The sequence below is a fragment of the Myodes glareolus genome, chromosome 11 (genome assembly GCF_982192425.1).
Source record: "Myodes glareolus chromosome 11, mMyoGla1.1, whole genome shotgun sequence".
NCBI lineage: Eukaryota > Metazoa > Chordata > Mammalia > Rodentia > Cricetidae > Myodes > Myodes glareolus.
In genome coordinates this window covers 41,960,051-41,984,881 of record NC_142036.1, presented here as the reverse complement: position 1 = coordinate 41,984,881, position 24,831 = coordinate 41,960,051, and the positions used below count along the sequence as shown (strand labels likewise).

The 24,831-nt window shown below is 46.3% G+C and overlaps 1 protein-coding gene and 1 long non-coding RNA gene across 2 annotated transcripts; one reads left to right on the top strand and one right to left on the bottom strand.

Annotated features, from left to right (window-relative positions):
• Positions 1-20,842, bottom strand: LOC125409952 (uncharacterized). The gene is made up of 4 exons (XR_015739218.1): positions 20,404-20,842; positions 7,136-14,037; positions 2,309-2,411; positions 1-957 (listed from the first exon to the last, which is right to left on the bottom strand). It is a non-coding gene; the product is annotated as an uncharacterized LOC125409952 (long non-coding RNA).
• On the top strand, positions 13,152-17,388 carry LOC148120484 (acyl-coenzyme A thioesterase 1-like). Its single transcript, XM_087911656.1, has 3 exons — positions 13,152-13,608; positions 15,034-15,236; positions 16,249-17,388. Exons 1-3 carry the CDS (start codon positions 13,152-13,154, stop codon positions 16,846-16,848), a joined length of 1,260 nt encoding a protein of 419 aa, XP_087767782.1. The 3' UTR covers positions 16,849-17,388.
• Positions 20,843-24,831: the final 3,989 nt, after the last annotated feature.

Sequence of the window (24,831 nt, the reverse complement as noted above, 5' to 3'; positions counted from 1 at the left end):
TCTTCTTGCACGCAGTTTTTATTCAGGACCTTTTACAAATCGCTTCTCTTCTTCTCTCGCTTCTCTCCCAGGGCAAGCCCCTCCCAGCCCTTAAGTAGGCCTGGGCCGCCAACCCTGGATTGCCACGTAGGCACTGTCCATAGGTACACACACACACACACACACACACACACACACACACACACACACACGCGCGTGCGCAAGCATCTTGCGATCATCAGGTGAGAAACGCAAGAGCCTGACCATCTCCAAATAGGGGGTTGTTTACCCCGGAGAGCACTCGCTTTCGGGATGGGGGGGCCAGAAGCCAGCACCATTTTCAAGGTGTGGCTCCACACAGCTCTCCACAGCTCCCTTTTTTGTTTTGCAAAGCAGCAGGAGAGAGTAGAGGTCTGATCTCTGTCAAAAATGAAGCATGTACTATTGTCTATCCAGGTGTCCTCCACCCAGAAAACACTAGACCCGCTTGGTGCCCTTTTTTACAGAGGTGGGACATAGGCACCGACCCAGGTGCAATCAGACTTGCTCCCCTTGAGGTAGATGTAATTACCCTCAATTGCAGTGCGCAAGCCTCGCATCCTGTGCTTACATCTCTTTTAAAGTAGTTAACCAAGCTTGAGGGGACTGTCCTGCTTCAATAACCACGAAGGCTTGTATGATCAGGGCTGCATTGCGACATTGTGAGGTTCTCATGCGACAAATGCACCACAGACATACCAGGGAGGCAAGCACCATTAGGCCTGTCAGGGCTCCTATTCCCGCCTACTCCTTAAAATAACTAAAAGTCCGTTTCAGCATATTGAGAAAGGCATTAGCAGTAGGTAATTCCAGCCGTGTGGCGTTCAGGGAAATGATCTGGTTGGTCAAGGTGTCCATCAGGTTCTTGTCCACTTTTCCTGGAGGTATTTGCTCAGCTGCCAGCTCAGGTTACCGTTCTGTGTAAAATTCTCAGCCAGTCTGGAAGTAATACATAAAGAAGAGAGGGAATGAATACATCCTATACTGGTTAAGGTTACTAAATCATCCACTTGCTCTTTCAAGTGATCTACTCTTTGGTTTACTGTCAAAATGCCAGCTTTTAAATGACCATTGATGGATTTCAAAGTGGTCATTGTGGAGGCTGTTCTCTCCACGATTTCATTAACTGTCTCTGCAATCTGAGTTGTTGCAGCCATGGCAACAGCAGCTGTCGTGGCAGCCGCAGCAGACACAGCAATTGCAGAGACTAGGGCTGCTGTTATCCCAAAGTCTCATTTTGTTCTGAGCAAATGAGCAATTGGGAAGGTACCGGTATCAACTCTGACTGGGATGGGAACATATGTGGGAACTCTCATCACCACAGCTGTGTTATAAGTACCATCCCAGCATTGACTTGCGAGGCAAGTTGCCTTGGAGGTATTGCAATAGATCACATCCTCTGTGGCATTGGTAATATTGGTCAGCAAAAAGAAGAAGGGTGCCTTTAAGCACACTCGACTGGCAGGAACAATAAGATTGTTCATCATTTTGTTTATAGTGACATTTGAAAGAACGCCCTTCGCATCTCTGCTGGCAGAGATGTTAAGTAGCCGAACAGTCAGATCACGAAGGGCAGCAAAAGGCTCTAGGGATGAAAAGGCCCCTCTTTCATGAGAAAGAATCCATTGAAACCAGGGCCAGGTATTTTTCTTATTGGTTTTCTGATCAGTCCGATTAGCAAGATTAAAGGAATATCTTCCTAAAGGAGGGGTAAATTCAAAACCTGGTGCAATCTGTTTTGACCTATGATCTGGGTTTTGACATGGTGTCCAATGAGGAGGGTACCCTAAATTAGGGGCACAATAAGGTAACACTTGTCGCGCGGTGGAATTCTCTAATCCAAAGCGTGAACTTGAAAAGGCTGAAGCCCTTCCATCAACATTAACAGGGTAGTGATACTTGTGGCATTACCACCGTTTTTACCGCTGCCTGTGCCTGAGGAAGCACCCATATTTATTGTTCGCAGTGCTTCCGTGAGCATGGCGAGAGGAACATGATTATCGGTCAGTGGGTCAAGCCAATTACCCACCGAGCCATTCTTCAACCATATACATGGGTTAGAATTATTTTCAAGAGAAAAACATAAAGCTCCTTTAAGAGGAACATCAGTTGCATTATACATAGCCATGCTAGGGTCTAAATTTACGCAGGGTAAGCCTAATTCACAACTAGTGGAAAAAAAGACTGGTAAAACCTTTGATGTAGAATGAACAGGTATAGGAATTGGCCATGCTTTTGCTATGGCCCACAATATTTGTTCATTGGCCTGGATCAGCAACAGGGACATCACCATCAGTAGGATCACAGTCGGAGGCTTCATCTTGCTTGTCGTTCCTCTGCACTTGTACTTTTCTCACCAAGCGCTCCGGTACCCAAATAGGGTCCAAATGATCCTGTGGAAAAACACAGACAGAACCTCATGCCCATGCCAGCATGGGATCAGGGCCATGCCAGACCCCTGTCAGAGCATCCTTCCAACGCACCAAGCCTTTGGAGGGACCAGACCAATTGGAATGCCTGTCCGCAGCTGATTGGGCGGAGCAATCCAAATTTAAAAAGTTCAAGGTAAATAAGGTTAAGGAAAGTCTATTCTTAGGGGATTGTGCATGTCCTATTCCCCCTTTTTGTTTTTGAAGCATCACTTTCAAGGACCTGTGGGCACGTTTTACAATGTCTTGTCCTTGTGAATTATAGGACAGGCCATGTACCAACTGCACACCCATATGTTGGCAGAATGATGTGAATTTTTGTCCTGTATAGTCAGGCCCATTATCTGTTTTAAGTTGAGAAGGTTTACCCCATGCTGCCCAAGCCTCTAGGCAGTGGGCAATAACATGGTTGGCCTTTTCTCCAATCATAGGTGTGGCATGGATAATGCCAGAACAAGTGTCCACTGAAACATGTACATACTTTAGGGTTCCAAATTCTGAAATATGAGTAACATCCATCTGCCAAACCTTTTGAGGTAAGAGACCTCGAGAATTCACTCCAAGCGTAGGAGGATGGTGATGTACCACACAGCTTAGACAGTCAACAACTATCTTATGTGCATCAGCACGAGAGAGGGCAAATTTATGCTGTAAGGTTTTGGCATTGACATGATATTCTTTATGAAATTTTTGGGCCCTTTGTAGGGCAGATGCAAGAAACATCCATTTTTGTCTGGTGCATAAATCGACCTTGTTGTTACCTGCAGCCATGGGTCCTGGCAAACATGTATGGGCACGAATGTGCTGTGCAAAGAAAAGGTGTTTCCGCTGACAAATCAGCAACTGCAACTGAACAAACAATGAATGCACCGGACTGGAGGCTTTTATAGGTCCAGCGCACTCAAGGTGCCTGAGAGCATTTACCACATAACAAGAATCAGAGACTAAATTAAATGGGAAAGGGCAAGACTTAAACACCTTAATCACAATCAATAATTCTACTTGTTGAGGAGCTCCAGGAGAAAATTGATGTTTAACAGGTTCTGCGGAGTCCACCATGTAAGCACCATAGCCAGTTTTAGATCCATCTGTAAATTTAACGCTGGCTCCTGGAATGGGCCGTAAGGCAGTGATTTTTGGAAAGACTACTGGATGTTCTTTTAAAAAGTTTAACAGTGGATGCTTAGGAAAGTGACAATTGATGCTCCCAGAATAGGAGCACCATAAAATAGCCCAATCATCACTAGTGGCACATAAAATATTAATTTGATTAGTATTATATGGGGTGACTACTACATCTGGTGCAACTCCAAAATGTTGTTGGCAAGTTTGAATGCCTTGCTGAGCAAGCGAAACGACAGCAATGTTGTACCTTTTCAGGGGCTATAGATAATCCCCTTTTCTTCAAGTTATTTGCTAGGACAGCATAAGTTTCCTGCAGCACAGGCTCCTTCCTTGCAGCTAAAAGAATGTCGTCCATATAATGAAGGCATCTTATTTCAGGAAATTGACTTCTGACTGAGTCTAGGGCGGTTGACACAAAAATCTGACACAACGTAGGACTATTGGCCATACCTTGTGGCAATATAGTCCATTGGTACCTTTTATCTGGTTCCTCATGGTTGATGGAAGGCAAAGTAAATGCAAATCTATCGCTATCCAGGGTATTTAATGGAATGGAGAAAAAACAGTCCTTTATATCTACAACTATAATGGGCCAGTCTGCTGGTAAAGCTGATAAAAGTGGAAGGCCACGTTGGATGGGTCCCATGACTTTCATCTGTTCATTAAAGGCCCTCAGATCATGCAAGAGCCTCCATTTACCAGACTTCTTCTTAATGATAAATATAGGGGTATTCCATGGAGAAAGAGAAGGTTTGATATGTCCTGCTTCTAATTGTTCCTGTGCTGCTTGCAATTTTTCAGAAGAAAGTGGCCACTGAGGAACCCATACTGGCTTTTCTGTTTTCCAGGAAATAGGAATTCCATCCCCAGTGGCCCCTAGGAAAAACCCAGGCGCTTCCTCTTTTCTCTAGGCTTTGTCTTAACAGGCTCTTTGTGTCCTTGAAGAAATTTTCCTAGTCCATAATTAGGGTGACTTCCCATCTCTCATCATGTATTGGGCAGTATTGGAATATTCATTGCTTAATTTAAACCCCATATCTTTTAATAAATTTCTACCCCATAAAGATACAGGAAGCTCTAATACATATGGTTGTATTGTTCCAGAATGACCCTCATTGTCTTTCCACTGTAAACAGCTAGCACTCATATTGGGAGCACTGGAATATCCCAGGCCTTGTAAAGTACAAGGCCATCCTTTTGGCCAGTCCTTACTGGCTACAATACTTCTGTCTGCTCCAGTGTCCAACAGACCCATAATCTGTACTCCATTAATGGTCAGTTGTAATGTAGGTCTTTGGTCAAGGTCTAATGACAAAAATGTGAGATCAGCTCCAGACGAGACGAAACCTTTGTCTCCCCTTTCCACCTCCCTAGCAGGGTGTTGTTCATGCATGCTTGGGAGAATAACAAACTGAGCTATTCTATCTCCTGGGGATATTGCTGAGATGCCTTTTGGCGACTCCACCATAATCTTAACAACACCTGTATAATCCGGGTCAATTATCCCTGGGTGAATTCGTAGACCTCTTAGGGTAGTAGATGATCTCCCTATTAATAGCCCCACCGTGCCAGGCTGAAGAGGGCCTTGAAAATCAGAGTCCACTGTTTGAACTCCCATTTGGGGAGTTAGTGCGAGTCTGGCGGTGGCACAGAGGTTCAATCCTGCTGAACCTGCAGTGGCTCTCCGCGGTCCTTGGGGTGTCTGAAAGTTGGCCACTGTTCGTGGCTCTCTATCCCTCTCTGTGTCTCCATTGCCCCATATATTTGCGGGCCCTGAGGCTGGGGGCCCTGCCGTCCATTTTTTGGCCTAGCATCAAGAGGCCATCCATCAATATCTTTCACTGATCTGCACTCATTGGCCCAATGCCTCCCTTTTTTACATCTGGGGCACACCCCGGGGCCAAGTCGCGACTCTTGTGCTACTGCTGGCATGCTGCTAGGTGGTGCTCCACTCCGCTGAGGGCAATTGCGTTTTAAATGCCCTTGCTTGCTGCAGTGGTAGCAGGCCCCATTAGCGGAACTTCCGCCTCTAGTCAGCCTCAGTACTGCCGTAGCAAGGCCTGCGTTTGTCAATGGCCCTCCCAGTTCCCTACATACTCTCATCCAATGCTCTATTCCTCTATGTTTATGTGGGGTAATGGCGGCTCTGCATTCTTTTGTACACTGTTCATAAATCAATTGTTTTAGCATGGGCAGAGCAGAGTTCAAATCCTCAAATATCCTACCTGCAGCCTCCATTATTCGTGCCACAAAAATCAGAAAAAGGCTCAGTAGGGCCTTGAATAATTTTTGTTAAATTTCCTCTCACCTCTCCTTTGTTAGGTACTGCCTTCCAGGCTCGAATGGTGATAGCATTAATTTGCTCATACACCTGATTTGGATATCCATTTTGATTATTAGCAAATTTGCCTTGTCCTAGCAGCATGTCTGCATCCCAGACAGCCTGGGGTCCTCCAGCGGCCTGATTTATAGTGGCCTGTGCATGTGCAAACTCAAATAGGAAAGCTTTCCATTCTAAATACTGTCCAGGGGACAAACAAGCTTTGGCAACATTTGCCCAATCAGTGGGTGTCATAGCAAATCTGGTTAAAGATTCCACCTGGGCCATGGTAAAGGAGGCTGTAATGCCATATGTCCGGACAGATTCAGCTAGATTCTTAACTGTTTTAAAATCCAATAATTCATGGTATCTATTTCCCTACTGATCCTGGAAGACTGGAAAAGCCGCCATTATTCTTGTCCCTCCTTGAGTTATCATTTCTGTTCTGACCTCTCTCCATACTGCAGGATTAAAGGAATTTCCTCCAGCGGGTGTAAAAGGGCCTCCTGCCGCAGCCCCTCTAGTCTCCACATAGGGAGGAGGAGCCGTGGGAGTGGGATCCCTTTCAGTATTATGTTTATAGCCTTTCCTCATTCTCCTTTTACGGCAGTTTTATCCGTTTAAAGGCTTTTCGAGCTGCCTCTATGGCCTCTCGATCATCCTCACTCTCACTACTTCTCTCGGACTGATTGACAGTAGGGCTATCAGATTCATCTAATTCGGAAAGGCTGGGATATAATTTTTCTCTCCCTTTTCCAGGATCCTTGCCTGAATGTGTTTTTTCAGATGTTGCCTTTTCAGATCTTTCCTCTTGTAGCCCTTCCAATGCCGCCCGTCCATTTTCCACCGCTGCACTGCATCTCTGATCACTCAGGCAGCTTTGTACCAGCTTCCAAACCGGTCTAACCCCGCCTTTCAATGTTCCCTGCTCGAATGCAAAATCGAGATCTCTACCTAACTTATCCCACAACGGTAAGTTGAGATGCCCCAAGGTTGCAAACCAAGGAGCAGCCCTACCTACCTCCCCTAAAAATTGTTCAAGGGTGCTCCTTTTCAGTTTTAAATTCTTGGAGCGTAGCAGCTCATTAAGAGCTAAGAAAATTGGGTGCGAAGATGAAGCGCCCATAACTAACCTTTCAGTTTCACTTTGAACCCATCCGCTGTGGTCGCGGCTCTACTGTCCAGCTCTCCCTTTTGACAGGTGAGAGTAAATAACCCACTCTTGATGCGAATCCCCACTGACCTGAGGACTTTTTCCGGTGCACCCCCTGACTGCTACAAGTTCTGGGCTCCGTGGAGAGAAAGTGGACGAAATTCCCGTACGTCACTTGTTCCCGTAATGCTCTCGGGTTTCAGGACCAATTGTTGCTGCCACCTCGACCAGCAAGGACAGCGCGACACCGGAACTCTTCTTGCACGCATTTTTTATTCAGGACCTTTTACAAATCGCTTCTCTTCTTCTCTCGCTTCTCTCCCAGGGCAAGCCCCTCCCAGCCCTTAAGTAGGCCTGGGCCGCCAACCCTGGATTGCCACGCAGGCACTGTCCATAGGTACACACACACACACACACACACACACACACATACACACACAAGCATCTTGTGATCATCGGGTGAGAAATGCAAGAGCCTGACCATCTCCAAATAGGGGGTTGTTTACCCCGGAGAGCACTCGCTTTCGAGATGGGGGGGGGGGGATGGAAGCCAGCGCCATTTTCAAGGTGCGGCTCCATGCAGCTCTCCACAAATTGGTTCATAGCCTTCAGAAGATTATTTTAGATGCTCATTTGTCTCGTTTTGTAAGAGATACAGTACGTTAGATTCTCTTTAATGAACTCATAAATTTAATTTTGGGTGTATGTGTCTGTGTGTGTGGTCAGAGGACAGCATTTGGGAGTCTGTTCTCTCCTATCATGGATTCCAGCGATGGCCTCTGTTGTCAGGATTGTATATTTAATGCTTTTACCCACTGAACCAACTCATCAGTCCCTCCTCTAGTGATTAGAATTTTAAAATAAAAGTTATGTATCTTTTGGAATATGTGTTTGCGTGTGTGTCCACATGGTAAAATCCCCTAAAGAATTCTATTCTAATTGGCTTATGAGTAAAGGGGCACTCACATAAATAAATTTTGGAAAGTAACCTGAATTACTTCTAGTTCATACAACCTAAGTAGACCTTTGTTGAGCAACAAAAATGAAGACATTCTCATAACTGCTAGCACACGTTTATTTACAAGTGCATTTTCCCCATTACATTGTGTGTGTGTGTGTGTGTGTGTGTGTGTGTGTAGGTCAGAAAATAACTTGTGGAGTCAGCTCTCTCCTTCATCCATGTGGGTGTTGAACCCAGGTGGGCAGGCCAGTGGAGCCATCTCCCTGGACCTCGCCATTGGGCAGACAGACAGGGTTATGTGTATTTTATGTGCATGTGAGTTGCTTTTCCTTAGGGTGACGGCACACCTGTAGAACAATTTGGAAAGGGTCTATTCCAGAATGCACGGTGTTCATGGGAGCAGCAGCTTTGACTTCTCACTCCGCAGGATGTGGTGGCAAACGACTTTAGTCCCAGCGCTCAGGGGGCAGAGGCAGGTGGATCTCTGTGAGTCTGAAGATAGCCTGGCCTACAAGATGAATTCCAGGTCAGCCAGGGTGACACAGAGAGACCCTATCTTGAAAACAAACAAACAAACAACAGCATTAAAGACTTCTCACTTCATGGTGGATCAGGAAGCAGAAAGAGCTGAACAGGAGCCAGGTAGTCTTCTCCTGGGTCTCCTGGCCTCCTTCTCCCCCTCCCCTCTTCCTTTCCTCCTCCTTTCTTCCTCCTCTCATTCCTAATCTTGAGACAATGCAGCCCTGGCCAGCTTAGGAGTTAGTATATAGATCCTGAGTGCTGGGATTAAAAGTGTGCCCACACAACACCACTGGAGCCAGGTTTTCTCAATAAAAATTTCTTTTCCTAGTAAAAAAAATTGCAGTGCTTCAGTGGTAAAGCAGACTCCAGAGACTATTAAACTTTCCTAAATGCATGGTCCAGTAACTTTAATTAGTGCCTTATTAAACTGTTTATTAATGTTTTCTGTACTTCTGACAATGATTTTTAAGTTACAGTAATTGTGAAATAGTCTTATTTAAATGAAACTAAATGTTGAAATCAATTTGATACATTTTTATAAAGAGAAAAGAATTGCAACGGTTTTGATAGTCAGTCATGAAGTCTGTTTTTGTTCTCCTGCCTGTGTTCTGAAGCGTTTTCCTGCTTTATGGTCTTCACTAACTGACCTCTGTCTGTCTGTCTGTCTCTGTCTTTCTGAGACAAGTCTCTTTATTAGCCCTAGCTGTCCTAAAACTTACTGTGCAGACCAGGCTGGCCTCTGCAGACTCAGTGCTGGGCCTAAAGGCACGTACCGCCACACCCACCTCCTGTTTAAACAGCAGCTCCGTGTCCCGGCTCTGTGGCAATGCTTATTGGCCATCCCATAAAATTATAAAAGGGATCAAGGGTCCAGGAAACATTTAATTTCTCAACTTGAGTTATCAGCTGCAATTAGGGGAAAGGTCTTTGCAAGTACCCAAGCAGGCGACTTAAAGATAAGCGTTTTGAGGAGTGAGTCAAGAGAGGTGGACACCAGGCTGTCACCAGGATGACAAGACTTTGCACACAGTGGCAGTGGTCATTTTGAAAACTGTGCCTTCCATTTCAATAAATTATCCTTAGTCAAGGCAGCCTTCCTATTGTGTTCGGCTCTCAAATGTCCTCCAAAGGCCACGTGCTAAAGACTGTCTGTGGCACTATTGGGAGGTGAGGCAACCTTCAGGCAGCAGGAGCCTGCTGGGAGGAAGAAGTGACACCACAGGGAGTATGCCCTTGAGGGAGATTTGCCCTCCTCTCACTCTGCTTCCCAAGCTGCCTAGCAAGGGGAAGCAATGGTCTGCCACACATCCTGCAGTGGTGTTCTGTATAAACATCTCTGCTGGTTTTTTTTTTTTTTGAGAAATTGTGTAGCTGTAAAATGTTTTCAAAATTAAAAGTTTAGATCCTCAGATCCTCTGTGGTAGTTTATTCTTAGAGCTGGCCGACTTTTATTCTGTCTTTCTATGTTTTGCAGAGGAGGCTTCAAAGTAGACAGTTTGTGGTGGTCTAGCTTGCCCTCTATCTACTGAAATACAGCTTTTTAAAAGGTGGAGGTTTCAAAATCCTCACACTTAGCTTTAAGTATAGTCAGCTTCGCGTGCCTGTGCCAAACCATCTAAGCTACTCAGCTTATTAGTACAGGGAGAAAGGGAGAAAGACGATTTTAGCTCCTGGCTTCAGAGGTCTCATTCCTAGGTAGTTTGGCTCTGGGCCTGTGGCAAGGCAGAACGCCACCTAAGTTTCAATTCCATGACTGGAATTTTCACACAGATGACTGAATTTTACATTTAGTTCAGTCTTCTGTAGGAACTATTCTGAACAACTCGCCACCTGGTCTCTTTCGATCCGCTGCCTTTGATTGACGTTTCTAACCACGCCTCTTTTGACACATGGCCAGCACTTTGCCCTACTTGGCAGCTAGGAGCTGACCTCTCCCTCGTGCTTCAAGAAATTTCAGTTCTCCAGTGTTCTTCCTCATGTGTACCTAGCGGGAAACAAATGTCTCAACCCCAGTTCAGACAATGAAGTTTCTCTATCTTGGCGGCATGAGTTCCGACCCAGACGCCAGATTCAGCAGCTCAGCCTTTCCCACACTGAGTTCAGAACCCCGTGTTGCTTAGTCATGGTGACTTGCAGAGACAGAGAGAAGCCCCCTGGGAGTGTCCTGAGCAGAAGTAGCCAGAGAAATGCTGTTCTACCTCAGAAAACCTATTCTGTCTATTCACAAAGCCCTGGCCCTAGTTAGGGACACAGAAATTCCTGCTCGGGGTTAATTCGGGAGACAGGCTGTCTGTCATCTGTGTAGTCCAGCCATCTCACTGGGTACCTAGAATCGGTGGACTAGAATTTGTGTGAGGCTGAATGTCAGTCTGAGGCTGTAGCCGAGTTCAGCAAGAAGACGGTTGAAGCAAAGAGGGATATTTAAAAGGGTTTTGTAAATGAGCTTATCACAAAAGCATGAGCAACTGCTATGTAGAAACAGAGACCAAAGTTAAAAGATTAGAGTCTAAGTTGTGAAGTTGGGAATAGAAAAATAAAAGGCAGACAAGGTCAAGAGCTAATAATGTAGAAGCCAGAGATGGACAGAGAAGGGCTTCAACCACCCCGACGAGGCAAGAAGTGCATGAACAGCTAGTTGATTATTGTACAACGAGGCCTCGGGTCTGAGAGTTCGCTCTAAAAGGTAGCTGCTGCCAGATGGAGGAACTTAACTTGCAAAGAGCTTTGCTGGTTAGTATATCCCTCAGCACAGAGGCAGAAATACATAGCTAGGCAGAACGCAGAAAGCCACCTTCTCCTGTCCTTGCCTGTGACTCTCCATGCCATGAAGCTACGTACGGCTGCTCGCACCTGAGAGAGAAGCTGCTGAGGAGGTGACCCAGGTCTTGCCGTTCACAGCACCTTCGCAGGGGAGCGCTGGTTCTAGGAGCTGCAGGAAAGGTAAGTGTGCTGCGCAGGTATCACCCACACCTTTCCACAGACAGGGGCAGCTGTGGGGGATATGCATCTCGGACATCCCAGGAGGCTAGCCCTGCTACTAATTGACAGAAATCAGGGGTGTTGACTCTCAGTAGACAGTAAAGGAAAAGACTCACGGTAAATCTATGAGCTGACCACATGACCTCAAAACAAAGAGAACATGGGTTAAGTGGCTAGCCTACCCCACCATGGCTACCAACACACAGCAGTATTCTCCTTGGTCACCTCCTATTTAGTTCAGAGTTGGGACAGACTGGAATAGGTCATTTTTTTTTAGAAGGCACACTTAGAATTTAGTTAGCTACAGCTAGCTGCATTAGAAGCAACACACACCAGTGGGCGACAATGCCTTGCCTGTGTGGCCCCAGGGGAGGAGTTTCAGCGGAAGCCAGTATGCCTGCCAACGCGGGCCCAGCTTAGCTGTCTCCTGGCCAGCTACAAGTCCTTTTATTTTTCTATTCCCAACTTCAGGTTAGACTCTAACCTTTTAACTTTGGTCTCTGTTTCTACATAGCAGTTGCTCATGCTTTTGTGATAAGTTCATTTACAAAACCCTTTTAAATATCCCTCTTTGCTTCAACTGTCTTCTTGCTGAACTCGGCTACCGCCTCAAACTGACATTTCAGCTGAGTTGGAAACCACCAATTCCCTGCTTGGTGTTAGGACAGATTTAACCTGTTAGCCTGTTGAATCATTCTGAGAAAACCTTTCCGTTAAGGACAATTAATTACATATCTTGATAGGGAGCTGGAAGAGTGCAGAGTGGTGGCCCAGACCGGTGTTCCCAGCATTTGGAAGGTGAAGGCAGAAGGATCAGGAGTTCTAGGCCGTCCTCAATAACATAGCAAGAGCAAGGGCAGCTTGAGCCAGGTGGAACATTCTGGAAACAACCACCACCTGTGACTTGATCTTTTGGGGGCGAGGCCCTGGCAGTGGCACCAGGACCTCTCCCAGGTGCCCATTCCTTATGGTGGGATACTTTGCTCAGAGTTGATGCAGGGAGGAGGGGTTTGGTCCCGCCTCACCTTTGTTGATTCCCCAAGGAAGGCTTTACCCACTCTGAGGAGTGGAGGGAGGAGCGGTGAAAAGGGGGGAAGCGTGAGGTGGGGGAGAAGGCAAGGGAGGGGGAATTGGAGATGGTATGAAAAATTAAATTAACCCTCCCCCGTCATCACCGCCCCACCCCACTACTTGGAAGGTAATTAAGGAACAGAATCGGTCTACCCGAGAAGGTCTGATCTCTACAGAAGTAGCTCCAGGTAACGCAACATGTAGAGAAAGGCTGAGTCTGGAAATGGTTTGGTGAGGGCATAAAGAAAAGTAAGGCTTGTAGTCCTGTTTCTCATGGATTACCAGAATTACAGTCTCCTGGGATGCTTTGACACAATCCAGAGTTTTTGGAACGATGTCTTTTTCAGTCTTTCTTGTATACATTATTACAGCTCTCACCAGGGTGCAAAACAAGATTAATCATTAGTCATCTCCCGCACTATAGTATCTAACACCGCTAGAGGGCAGAGCACAGAGGCTGCCATCAAAGAGCCCCTAAAGGTTTAAAGCTGTCCCAGAAGGTCCTGGGAGGCCTGAAGCACCAAGACAAAGACAGAATCTGAAGCAACACACGAATTTACCGCCCAGAACCGGATGGCTCCTGTAATTGTCCTGGAGCCTGTGGCAGGCTGCCTCTGGGACCAGCCGGTGCAAGTGGCGGTGCGCGGCCTGGCCCCCGAACAGCCCGTCACGCTGCGCGCATCCCTGCGCGACGAGAAAGGCGCCCTCTTCCGCGCCCACGCGCGCTACCGCGCCGACGCCCACGGCGAGGTGGACCTGACGCGCGCGCCCGCGCTGGGCGGCAGCTTCGCGGGACTCGAGCCCATGGGGCTGCTCTGGGCCATGGAGCCCGATCGGCCATTCTGGCGCTTGATCAAGCGCGACGTGCAGACGCCCTTCGTGGTGGAGCTGGAGGTGCTGGACGGCCACGAGCCCGATGGCGGGCGGCTGCTGGCGCGGGCGGTGCACGAGCGTCACTTCATGGCTTCCGGGGTGCGGCGCGTGCCCGTGCGCGAGGGCCGTGTGCGCGCCACGCTCTTCCTGCCTCCAGGTGAGCAGTCCTCCTTTGGGGAGCCAGGGATGCTTCAGGGGTGCAGTGATTGGGTCTCTTCTTGCCACACTATCCACGGGGCCCTTAGAGATCAGTGGCCCCTGGAAAAGCCTTTCTGACTTGGCTCCCTGACTGGGGTGAGTTCTGAACTGAAGGTCATCTCAGGAGCAGCTTCTCAAGTTGTTTTAGGCAGGCAGAGACCCAAGAACAGGAAATCTTCTCTGTGATAATAAGACCCGCCGGTGGTTGAGCACCAGTTCACCTTTGGCACTGACTGCTCTGGAACAGTCTTTCAGACAAGGTTGGCGAGCTCAAGCGCTGGCGAACTTTCTAACCTGCAGAACTTGAGTTCTCCGAGTCCAGAAACTGAAAGCATGAATGTGCAGGGCCATGGAGCTTTGTTTCTTGGATGATGCTGAGGTAACTTTCCTAGAGAGAGACAGAGCCACAGTTTTGAAAGGGACTTCAGTTCAGCGACTCACAGAGAGCTGCCCTAGGGGATTAGGTCAATCATTTCTCGTCCCTTTGAAATGCGGACAGAAATGGCAGTTTAGTGAAGGTCTGAGGACAAGGACGTGACACTTCTTATACAACAGTTAAAACTTAGTTTTGCATGTTCGAGTGGCTTGGAAGTGATGTTGAAAACAGAGAAAGTGGTTCCTTAGGTAAAATCTTGAAAATGCTTTGATGTGTTTACTTCTTTACGTATTTAAGTAGTAATAAGCAAAAATTCAAGAACTCAAAGATTTCTATAATAAAAGGTCTCTCTTTTGTGGGAGGTTATTATCACCGGCCTCATGGCCAGTTGTGTTTCCCTCCCAATCAGAACTCTGGTTTTAAAGTTCAGATTTTCCTGAGGACCATGGAATGCTTCCTTCTGAGGTTCACCACCATTGTGAAAATCCCTCTTCTCCCTTCTGTATACTTCTGACAGCTTGTCATTGGTAGGCTGTCCTCATTCTCCCCATTGCCTGACAGTCCCCTGCGATTGCCCGCCATCCCTGTCATACTGGATTCTGACCCTGTTTGGCAAACTCATATCTGTATCTGTGAAACATTGCAAGCCACCGAGTTCAGCTCCACTTTGGAAAACTGCCAGAATGCCCTTTGATTGTGGCAGTACCACGTCCAGGGTACTCTGTGGCTCAAATCATTGAGTGTGTTTGTGGCATCTAAGGGAACAGCTCAGGCCAGGTGGTGGTGGCACACGCCTTTAATGTCTGTACTCTGGAGGCAGAGGCACACGGATCTCTGTGAGTTTGAGGTCAGCCTGGTCTACAAGAGCTCGTTCAAGCGAGGCCCCAAACCTACAGAGAAACCCTGTCTCAAAAAAATACTAAATTAAACTAAAATAAAAAAGATATCAAGACATTTGGAAACTAAATCTGCAAAAAAGGGTTGGTTGTTTCTGTTTTTCTTTCTAAGGAAATGGACCCTTTCCTGGGATCATAGACCTTTTTGGACTTGGAGGTGGCCTTCTGGAGTATCGGGCTAGTCTCTTGGCTGGGAAGGGCTTTGCTGTCCTGGCTCTGGCTTATTATAACTACGATGACCTCCCCAAGCGCATGGATATCTTTCACCTGGAGTACTTTGAGGAGGCCGTGAACTACCTGCTCAGTCACCCTCAGGTTTGCTGTTAGAATATTTCAGTTTAAAATCTAAATGCCTCCTTGAGTCAAAGATGGATTTGTAACCCAGTAGCTTGAACCATTATAACAACCAATATTGAGTCTTGTCCAAATCCACACAGCAAAATATATTTAACTGGGATGATCTCAGGGGACATGAAAAAGTTGGTACAAAGAAGTTTATATCTCTCATAGGGTGACCCATCATCTCAGATTGCTGCAGGGGAGAGGGTTACCGCTAGCCAAGTCCATTTCCCACTGAAACTGAGGTAGTCAAGACAAATCATGAGTGTTTATCACCTCAGCCTTGTCATAATCTTATGCCTGTGATTTTGTGTCCAGCCTCCAGGGTTGTTATGAGCATTAAATGACTCGTACTTGAGAAGCTCTTGGCATATGCTAAGTTTATATCCATCCCGTCAGCAACGACTAGGGAGTGTAGACACTGTGCGGACAGGCAGAGGAGACAAGGCCATGTCTACACAAGAGCATGGACAGCGTGGAGACAGGAATGGAGAGCTAGGGGAGCGGTAAAGCAACGGTGAAAGTCCATGACTGTGAAGTCACAGAACGGAGAGGGAACGGTTGTAACGAAATAAAGGGGACAAGCCTCATTCTGAAGACTCAAACCTCATCTGCTGCTATTTGTCTAGATCGGGTTAGACACTTCAGTACCCATCACTACTTATGAGCCAGACCATAAATGCAGAGAGAAATTACTAGGGATCCAGAAGTTTCCAAAGCACCTTATGTTGATTCTGTTTTGTTTCTATACACCTGAATATGATTTTATACACACAAATATACCAGGCAAAGAGCAGAACAGCGATTTAATAATCTCAAGCAAGGCTTGACCTCTGATTTCTCACTGGAGTAGCATGTAGACTCTGAACTTCTCAGATGCCGAATGATCCTACCAAAATCAGGATGGTAAAGTCACACTCAGGTTCAGGGCCACTGTCCTACCTTTATGTGGGCTCAGACTCCTTCTTTCTATCTGTGTCTTTTTTAGGTAAAAGGTCCAGGAATTGGGCTACTTGGGATTTCCAAAGGGGGTGAACTTGGCCTTGCTATGACCTCCTTCCTGAAGGGCATCAAAGCTGCTGTCTTCATCAATGGCTCTATGGTCGCTGTTGGGAACACCATAAGCTACAAGGATGAGACTATCCCCCCTGTGTCTATTCTGAGAGGTCAAGCCAAAGTGACCAAAGGTGGCCTCTTGGATGTTGTGGAAAGGCTTCAAAGCCCTTTGGTAGAGACGAAGAGCATCATCCCTGTGGAAAGGTCTGACACCACCTTCCTGTTCCTGGTGGGTCAGGATGACCACAACTGGAAAAGCGAATTCTATGCCAATGAGATCTCCAAGCGCTTACAGGCCCATGGGAAGGAGAAGCCCCAGGTCATCTGCTACCCAGAAGCGGGACACTATATTGAGCCCCCTTACTTCCCCCTGTGCAAGGCTGGCATGCACGTCATGGTGGGTGCTAATATCATCTTTGGAGGGGAGCCCAAGCCTCATGCCATGGCCCAGGTGGATGCGTGGCAGCAACTGCAGACTTTCTTCCACAAACACCTGGGTGCTGAAGAGAGGACGATCCCAGCAAAACTGTGATTTTTATTTAAGTTTTATTTAACATCTCTAAGGCAGGTCTCTCCTGGGAATAGCTTCCACTCTGAGTGTGTGTGTGCATTTGTTTATCTTTTATATAAATGTAGAGGTTCTCCCCCCATTTTTCATTCGTCTGGGAGGGGAGTGACTGCGCAGGAAGCAGAAGGAGTGGACAAGCTGACCTCCTGCCATGGCCCAGTCTGCAGGGGACAAGAGCTCCAGCTCTGAAAGAGAGGCCGAGTCACCGTCGCCGTCCTGGAGGTCAGGATGTTTGCTGAATGGCTGATTAAATAAATGACTACTACTGTTTAAACCGTTATCAGTAGGGGCTGGAAAGATGGCTCAGCAGTAAAGAGCACACTCTGTTCTCATAGGACTTATGTTTGGTTCCAGCGCCTGAACCAAGCAGCTTACAACTGACTATAACTCCAGCTCCAAGAGACCCAGAGCTCTCTTCTGATCTCCTTGAGTACCCGAGTACCTGTACCCACACAACACACACACAAATAAAAATAATAAAAATACTTAGTTTTGAAAATATAAGCAATGATCTTCTTCTGTTTTGACTCTGTTTGTGAATCGCACTGACTGCAGATATAAACATGCGGACCTTCTCATGCCGTCACCTCTTCACAGCACACCACAGTTACTAAGACAGCATTCATGCTGCAGTGCACATTCTACATAATCTACAAGTAGATAAGTCATGTGTATGTCGTCTGAAAGTAGTATTCTCTATGAGACATGTTAGCCACTGCAGATTTGGAATCTGTAGTGATCCTAGCAATTCCTTATCAATACCTGCAGATAACTCTCACATCAAATGTGTTCTGATATCAGATGTGTGTTTCTTCTTTTAAGATGTAAGTACTGCTGTGGTCCCGCCGCAGCCTGGGCTCAGGTCCTGAGACGGGGAAGGGGCATCGGCACAAAGAAATGAAATGTCCAACTACCAAGTTTCACACAAGTGATCGGCCCTCAAAGCTCACGCTATCTTTATTTAATCTTCAAAAACAAACATGTTCCCACCCTCCTTGATTAACCTCCAGAAAAAATCCTAATATGTCTTCCATCTTTTACATCAAAACAACTTTTAAGCCAGAAAACAATGCTCAGTATTTTGTTAGATTGGCCAAATATTGAGCCAGACACATCTTGTCCTTATAAAGATCAAAGGTGATAGGTACACATAAAAGGACACAGACACACACTTTCTAGAACTACAGTATCATTCAAAACTTAACCAAGCATATTTACAGAAATAGGGGTGCGCTGCCATTAGCTGCTTGCATACAGTAGCTTGTCCTTCTCTAACTGTCCCCTGGCCTACAAAAGGGTCCTGCATGCCTAAGCCTCTCTATAAGGAACCTGAGAGGCATCAGTTCCCTAAGATTTTAGGAGAAAATGTTGGAGAAAAGAAATGGGGTTTCCAGGACTGATCACATCTGCCATATGTATGATTGATAAAGTGAACTATAAACCGACAAGAGAGTCACCAATATTGGAGAGAAATGAGTGTGTGGTCTGCAGGGACCCAGCAGTACTGTGCGCTGTCCCAGGGTCTTGCCTTGAAGAAACCCATTGAACAAGCGTTCCTTCATATGCTGATCCAAATCCAGACCACACAGCTCCCAACATGTACTGTCTTAGCTATTAACTATTAAGAAACTAAAATAATTAAAGGAAATTCACTTTACATCTTTTCTTTCTTTTGGGTAAATGAGGATCTTTCTTCTGAGAAACAAATTATGTTAGGTTTCTGTTTATACACTGAACATTTAAGATTTTGTTGCTTCAAAATTTCATAAAGTATTACTAAGCTTAATTACACAAGTAATTTTAACAATGATAAATATGTTTATAGTAATGATATCACTAGATACAAATAGTTCCCATACAATAAGCAATTCTTGAGCCCTTACCTTCACGATCCTCCTATGTCAGTCTCTGGAGTGCTGGGATTGTTGGCCCGTGCCACCATGTCTCCCTCCTCTAGTTCTGTTCCCGCCCCACACCAATTTTTTCTTTATGTTTTTGTGTGTGTCTGGTACCCTCAGAGGCCAGAGCAGAACTCAGATACCCTGGAACAGGGTTGTAAGCTGTCTGTAGAGGCTAGGAAGTGAATCTAGGTCCTCAGCAAGAGTTCTTAACTACTTAGCCACCTCTCCAGCGCCACCTAGTGTACTTTTTTATTTAATTTAATTTTTTTATGTATGAGTGTTGTGCCTATATGAATATCTGCACCATGTGCCTCTGGAGGCAAGAAAAAGGCATTGGAGCATTTGCAACTAGAGCTGCCAACTAGGTCCTGGGAATCAAACCAGGGTCCCCTGAAAGAGCAGCCAATGCTCTTAACCGTTGAACCATCTCTCCAACCCTGGTCATCTTTGGTTTTGTTTGGTTGACACTGGAGCTCTCTAATCTTGAGTGTTCTGGAACTCTCTATGTAGACTAGTCTGGCCTGGAACTCACAGAGATCCACTTCTGTCTCCTGAGAGCTAGGGTTAGAGTGTGTGCCACCATCCCTGGCTCCTGGTGATCCATTGTAAGTAAGCAGTTTCTGATGGTTTTTCCAATTAAAATTCAAAAATAGGGGTTGAAGAGATGGATCAGTGGTTAAGAGCACTTCCTGCTTTTCCAGATAATGGGAGTTTGGTTCCCATCACCCATGTTGGGGGCTCCGTGAGTTCAAGGCCAGACTGATCTACATAGTGAGTTCTAGACCAGCCAGGGCTACATATTGAGGCCCTGTCTCAAAAAAAAAAATAAACAAAAAAATTGGAAAAGGTAGGCTCAGGGACTCTGTGGTGGGAATATTCAAGTGTATTCTAATAAGGAATATGCTATATGAGAGATGGCGTTACATTGGCATTAAATGTATTTCATTGGACAGAAGAGGATGCACCTTTAAGGTCTGTGAGAAAGGGGTGACATGATATATACTTACAGACATTGTGGAGGCATTTTCTCAATTGAGGTTTCCTCCTCTCCAATGATGCTAGCTTGTGTCAAGTTGATAGAACTGTTGCCAGGGCAACTGACCCCTTGTCAACTTGACACACTGCACATCACTCTTCCATTGGAACATTTCCTCTCCCATTTGTCCCCCAGATGACATGTTAATATTGATATCACAGTATAAAACAGAAACAGCTTTAAAAGCCCTTAAAACAAGCCGGGCGGTGGTGGCGCACGCCTTTAATCCCAGCACTCGGGAGGCAGAGGCAGGTGGATCTCTGTGAGTTCGAGGCCAGCCTGGTCTACAAGAGCTAGTTCCAGGACAGGCACCAAAAACTACAGAGAAACCCTGTCTCAAAAATCAAAAAAAAAAAAAAAAAGCCCTTAAAACTCCAAACGCATTAAATGTTCAGTCTCTTTAAAATATTCAATCTCGTAAAACGTTCAGTCTCTCAGCTGTGGGCTCCTGTACAAATAAAAATTAAGTTAAACATTTTCTTCAGGAGGGAATAACCGGGGCACAGTCACAATCTGAACAAACAAAACCAAACTCCCAACAGTGTGAACAACTCAATACCCCACTGTCCGGGATTCACTCACGGTTTTCTGGGCTCCTCCATGGGTTCAGGTCACTTCCGGCTCTGCTCTCCGCAGCACACAACTCACCATCTCGGCCTGGCCGGCTCTACTCCACGGCTGCTGCTGTTCTGGTGGTCACCCCTTGCTTCTGGTGTTTGCAGATCTGCTGGGGTCCCTTCCTGCAACTGGGCTACACTTTCACCAATAGCCTTTCCTGGGAACTCTTCAGGGACACCAGCCCTTCCTGACACACAGTGCCAAGCCTCAGCCTCTCTCCATGACCCCTGCATGGCCTTAAACCCAGTACCAACCGGATGACTCTTAGACATCTGCTGAGTTAGCTGTCAGTATAAGAACAACTGTGGTCATATCTAGCACATCGCTGCTGTGTGGTGTTTCTCAGGAAACATTTTCCAGAAGATTTCACCTCAACAATGCTGGCCTCTTCTTAATCAATCCTAACTTAATCTTCTTAATCCGATCTACTTTCCCCGCTGACCAGCATCAAGTATCCCAACAAAGCAAAGGTTTCATTAAAATCTAAATAACGTATGTCATAAAGTCATCTTGTGGGGTGGAAAGACGGAGAAGTTCATAAGAGAATTTGCTGCTCTTGGAAAACACCAGGGCCAGTTCCTAGCACCCACATTAGATGACCACCTATAACTCAGGTTTCAGGGAATCCATTGCCCTCGTCCGGCCTCTGGAAGGACATGTACACTCATTTACACACACACACACACACACACACACACACACTCCAAATCTTTGTAAAAACACAGTTTACACCGGACAGTGTTGGGGCATGCCTTTAATCCCAATACTCGGGAGGCAGGGCCGACAAAGTGAGTTCCAGGATAGCCATGGCTGTTGCACAGGGAAACTCTATCCTGAAAAACCAACCAACCAAATAAACAAACAGAAAACCCACATCTTGCAATTTTGTTTAAAAGAGAAAATTCGTTAAGCTGCAGCAAAGCTTTCTGGAATAAGCACCCTGGCACCAGTGAGAGAGGAGGGAAGATGTCACCGTGGGGACAGCCAGGACAGCTCCTGAAAGAGTTCCCGCTCTGATCCCAATGTATTCTTTTTATATTCCAAAACCACAACGTGGGGCAGTTGTTAGCCTGTGTTTACAGAAGCCCAGCAGGCCCTCAAGAGCAAGGGCCATTGCTTCAGCTGTTTCTCCTGGCCATTCTGTTCCAGGCAGCAAGTGAAGTCATGCTTGACCAACAGGCAGCGCAAGCAGGGCTTTAAGTAAATCAATAAATAAGTCAATAAAAGAGTATCCGATCATTGGCCTTTTCTACCTTATTCTCTCTGCTTCGTTTTGTTTGTTAGCATGTGGGCTGTGGGATTCCTGTGTCTATATTTTTGAAGGCCAGCGGTCAGCCTCGGGTGCTGTTCCTCAAAAGCTCTGTCCTTTGTTTTCTTGAAACGGGGTCTCTCACCGATACCTGATGCTTATTGATCAGGCTAGATTGACAGGAAGTGCCAAGGATCCTCCTGTCTTTATCTCCCTGTGACGAGGCAAGACAATGCCAAGGTTCCTCCATCTTATATTCTTACTGAGGCTATTTCAAGTTTAACAAGAATTTAATCTCCTTGATTGGAGAATCTCGTGAAAAATTACTCACACCTATTCTGGGAACCCAAGATCTGTATGCCCCGGCTAAAGTAGGGTGTTCATGTGGGAACCGCTATAGCTAACCACTCTTAGCTGCAACTGCTTTCTTCTGTGAAGCCCCCATGCAGCTGCGAAGCAAGATGTCAGGATGTGGGTTTGCCTTTAAAAACCCTGTGCCTGGACATTCAGCACAGTTAGGTCCCTGAATACCTGGGTATGGCTCCATCTGCCTGGGATAAAGACTTTCATTTTGATTATAAACAGTATCTGAGTGGTCGTCTCTGGTGGCCTCCCATAGCATACCCAGTGTGGTAAGCACACACTGCACTTAGCTTCTTAGTGTGGGTTCTGGGGATCACACTTGGTTCCCCATGCTTTTGTGCAAGTGTTTTATGGATGGAGCTATTTCCCCAGCCCTGGGAATATTCTTTAAAACATGAAAAAAGTAAGCTAGCTAGTGTACTTTTTACTTAATTATAAAACTTGCTTAATCTTATCCAGCTGTGCTGGCATATATGCCTTTAATCCCAGCACTTAGGAGAAAGAGGTAGGCAGATCTTTGAGTTTGAGGACCATCTGGTCTACATAGTGAGTTCTAGACAGTCAGGCTTACATAGCAAGAGAACCTGCTCCCCCACCAAAAAAAAAAAACTCCAACAAAACCCAGTTAAAGATTTTTAAAAAGAAAAATAAATAAGATTTGTTTAAGGTTTAAGACTTGCTGTATCCCTTGAACAGTGCAGCTCACAGGAACTCTTATAAAAGAAAGCATCTAATTGGGGCCGGCTTAAGGTTCAGAGGTTTAGACCATTATCATCATGGCAGGGGAGCATGGCTACACACAGCAGACATGGTGCTGGAGAAGGAGCTGAGAGTTCTACATCCAGATCCACAGGCAGCAGAAAGAGAGAGACACTGGACCCGGCTTGGCTTCTGAAACCTCAAAGCCTACCTCCAGTGACACACTCCCTCCAACAAGGCCACACCTCCTAATCCTCAGTAGGGCTACTCCCTGATGCCTAAGCATTCAAACTAATATGGGGGCTTTCTTTGTCAAACCAGCATAGCAGGCTTCTCTGACTTGTCCCGGAGTTCCTTTTACAAATCGGTTATATGTAGGGTGTGTAGTGTGTGTTCGAGCATTTGCATGCATGGACATGAATACCTGGGTGTGTAGCGGTGCATGTGCTTCTACACACACAGGTGTGGGCGTCCATGTGGAGACCTGGAATCGACATCGTAGGTCTTCCTCCATCTCTCTTCACTCTGCTTAGTGAGGCAGTGTCTGTGATGAACGCAGAGCGCATTGATTGCAGCTCGTCGAGCTGACCGGCCCGACTTTATACAAGATCTCTAAGGATCTGAACACCATTCCTCGTGCTGGCTCAGCATCGCTTTCCCCTCTCAGCACCTCTTGGGCCCCTCGGGAATCCTCTGTGGTCTATGGTGCAGTCAGTGATTAGGCAGCACCATGGAGATGCTGGGCAGCATCCCCTCTCCTTGCAGTCATGCTCAGCCAAGCATAGGCAAGGCTGCGGGATGAGAAGAGTTAAGCAGAAGTGCTCCTTATCTCCTGAACTAAACTTCCCGGAACTACCCACACTGAAGTTATTGATGCTGATTCAAACTTCTGCAATTGTGAAATGCACAGAGCCAAAAATTATCTTGCACTACCTTTAGCTTCCTTTAAACACTTCTCTGTTTAACCTAACATCCAGCCTGTGACTGTTAGATGAATCCTTTTGGCAACGTACAGACCCCCCAGCGTCCACCCACCACACGTGGCGAGAGCACCATCAGGCAGCATCTGAGGCCAACAGTAGATCATTCCCTTATGTCAGGTAACCTGCCCACCTGATGCCTGCATCAGACTATCTTAAAGAGGGCCTTGGTTCATGACATTCTTTTATTTGTTACCATAAAAACTTAACGGAACTGCTACCATGTTGGCGCAAGGTTTGCAGACAAACGGAATCTGCATTTCTGGGTAGGGATTAATCATAGGGTTCAGGAAAACAAGCAACAAGAAAGCCTTATTTTTTGAGGCGAAGGGCTGCTGTCTGCATGGACACTAGATGCACCTGCGAGTGGCGCCCCATTCCTCTACCCCTTGAGGATCTCAGTGAAGCACCAAGCCTTTTTAGCCACCCCACACACACACCCTTTTAAATGTTGCTATGGTAGCCACAAACTGTTCTTAAATGGCCCAGTCCCTTAAACACCTATTTCCTGCCAAGACTGATAAAACCCAAGACGTACGTCTGAGTTGAGTTGGAAAATCTGTCTTCCTTGGCCGGGGGCTCTCTGGCTGGATGTTATCTTCAGTTAGGACATAAAGCTATCCTTGCAATCCTTTTTCAGATAAGGTCACTGCCTTCTGCAACTCAGTTACTTCCTTGCCATCCATTAATTGACTTCAAGTTGGGTAGTCTGACGCCATAGGCTTGGCTTCAGCTTCTATTTCAGGCTGCATGGGGAAAGTCTAGCAGCCTACCCAGGTAAGGAAGGTTCAAGGCTCAGTTTCTGAGAATAATCATGTTAAAGTATCCTGGGGGTACTTTTGCAAAACTATTGTTATGGGAACAGTGACCTTTTCAAATCAGTATTTGTACGTGTGTTTCAACATCACCTTGGAAAACATAACCATGACTATTGGTTAGTTTATCTGCATACAGGCCAGAGTATCGCATAAAAACTACGGAGTTTCGCATCACGATTGCCAGAGCTCACAAGCAGGACGAAGGGTTCCCTCGTTATCACTGACTCCAGAGGTTGAGAGACTGTGTTCACCACACAGGATTATCATTTTTCACTGTGTTAGG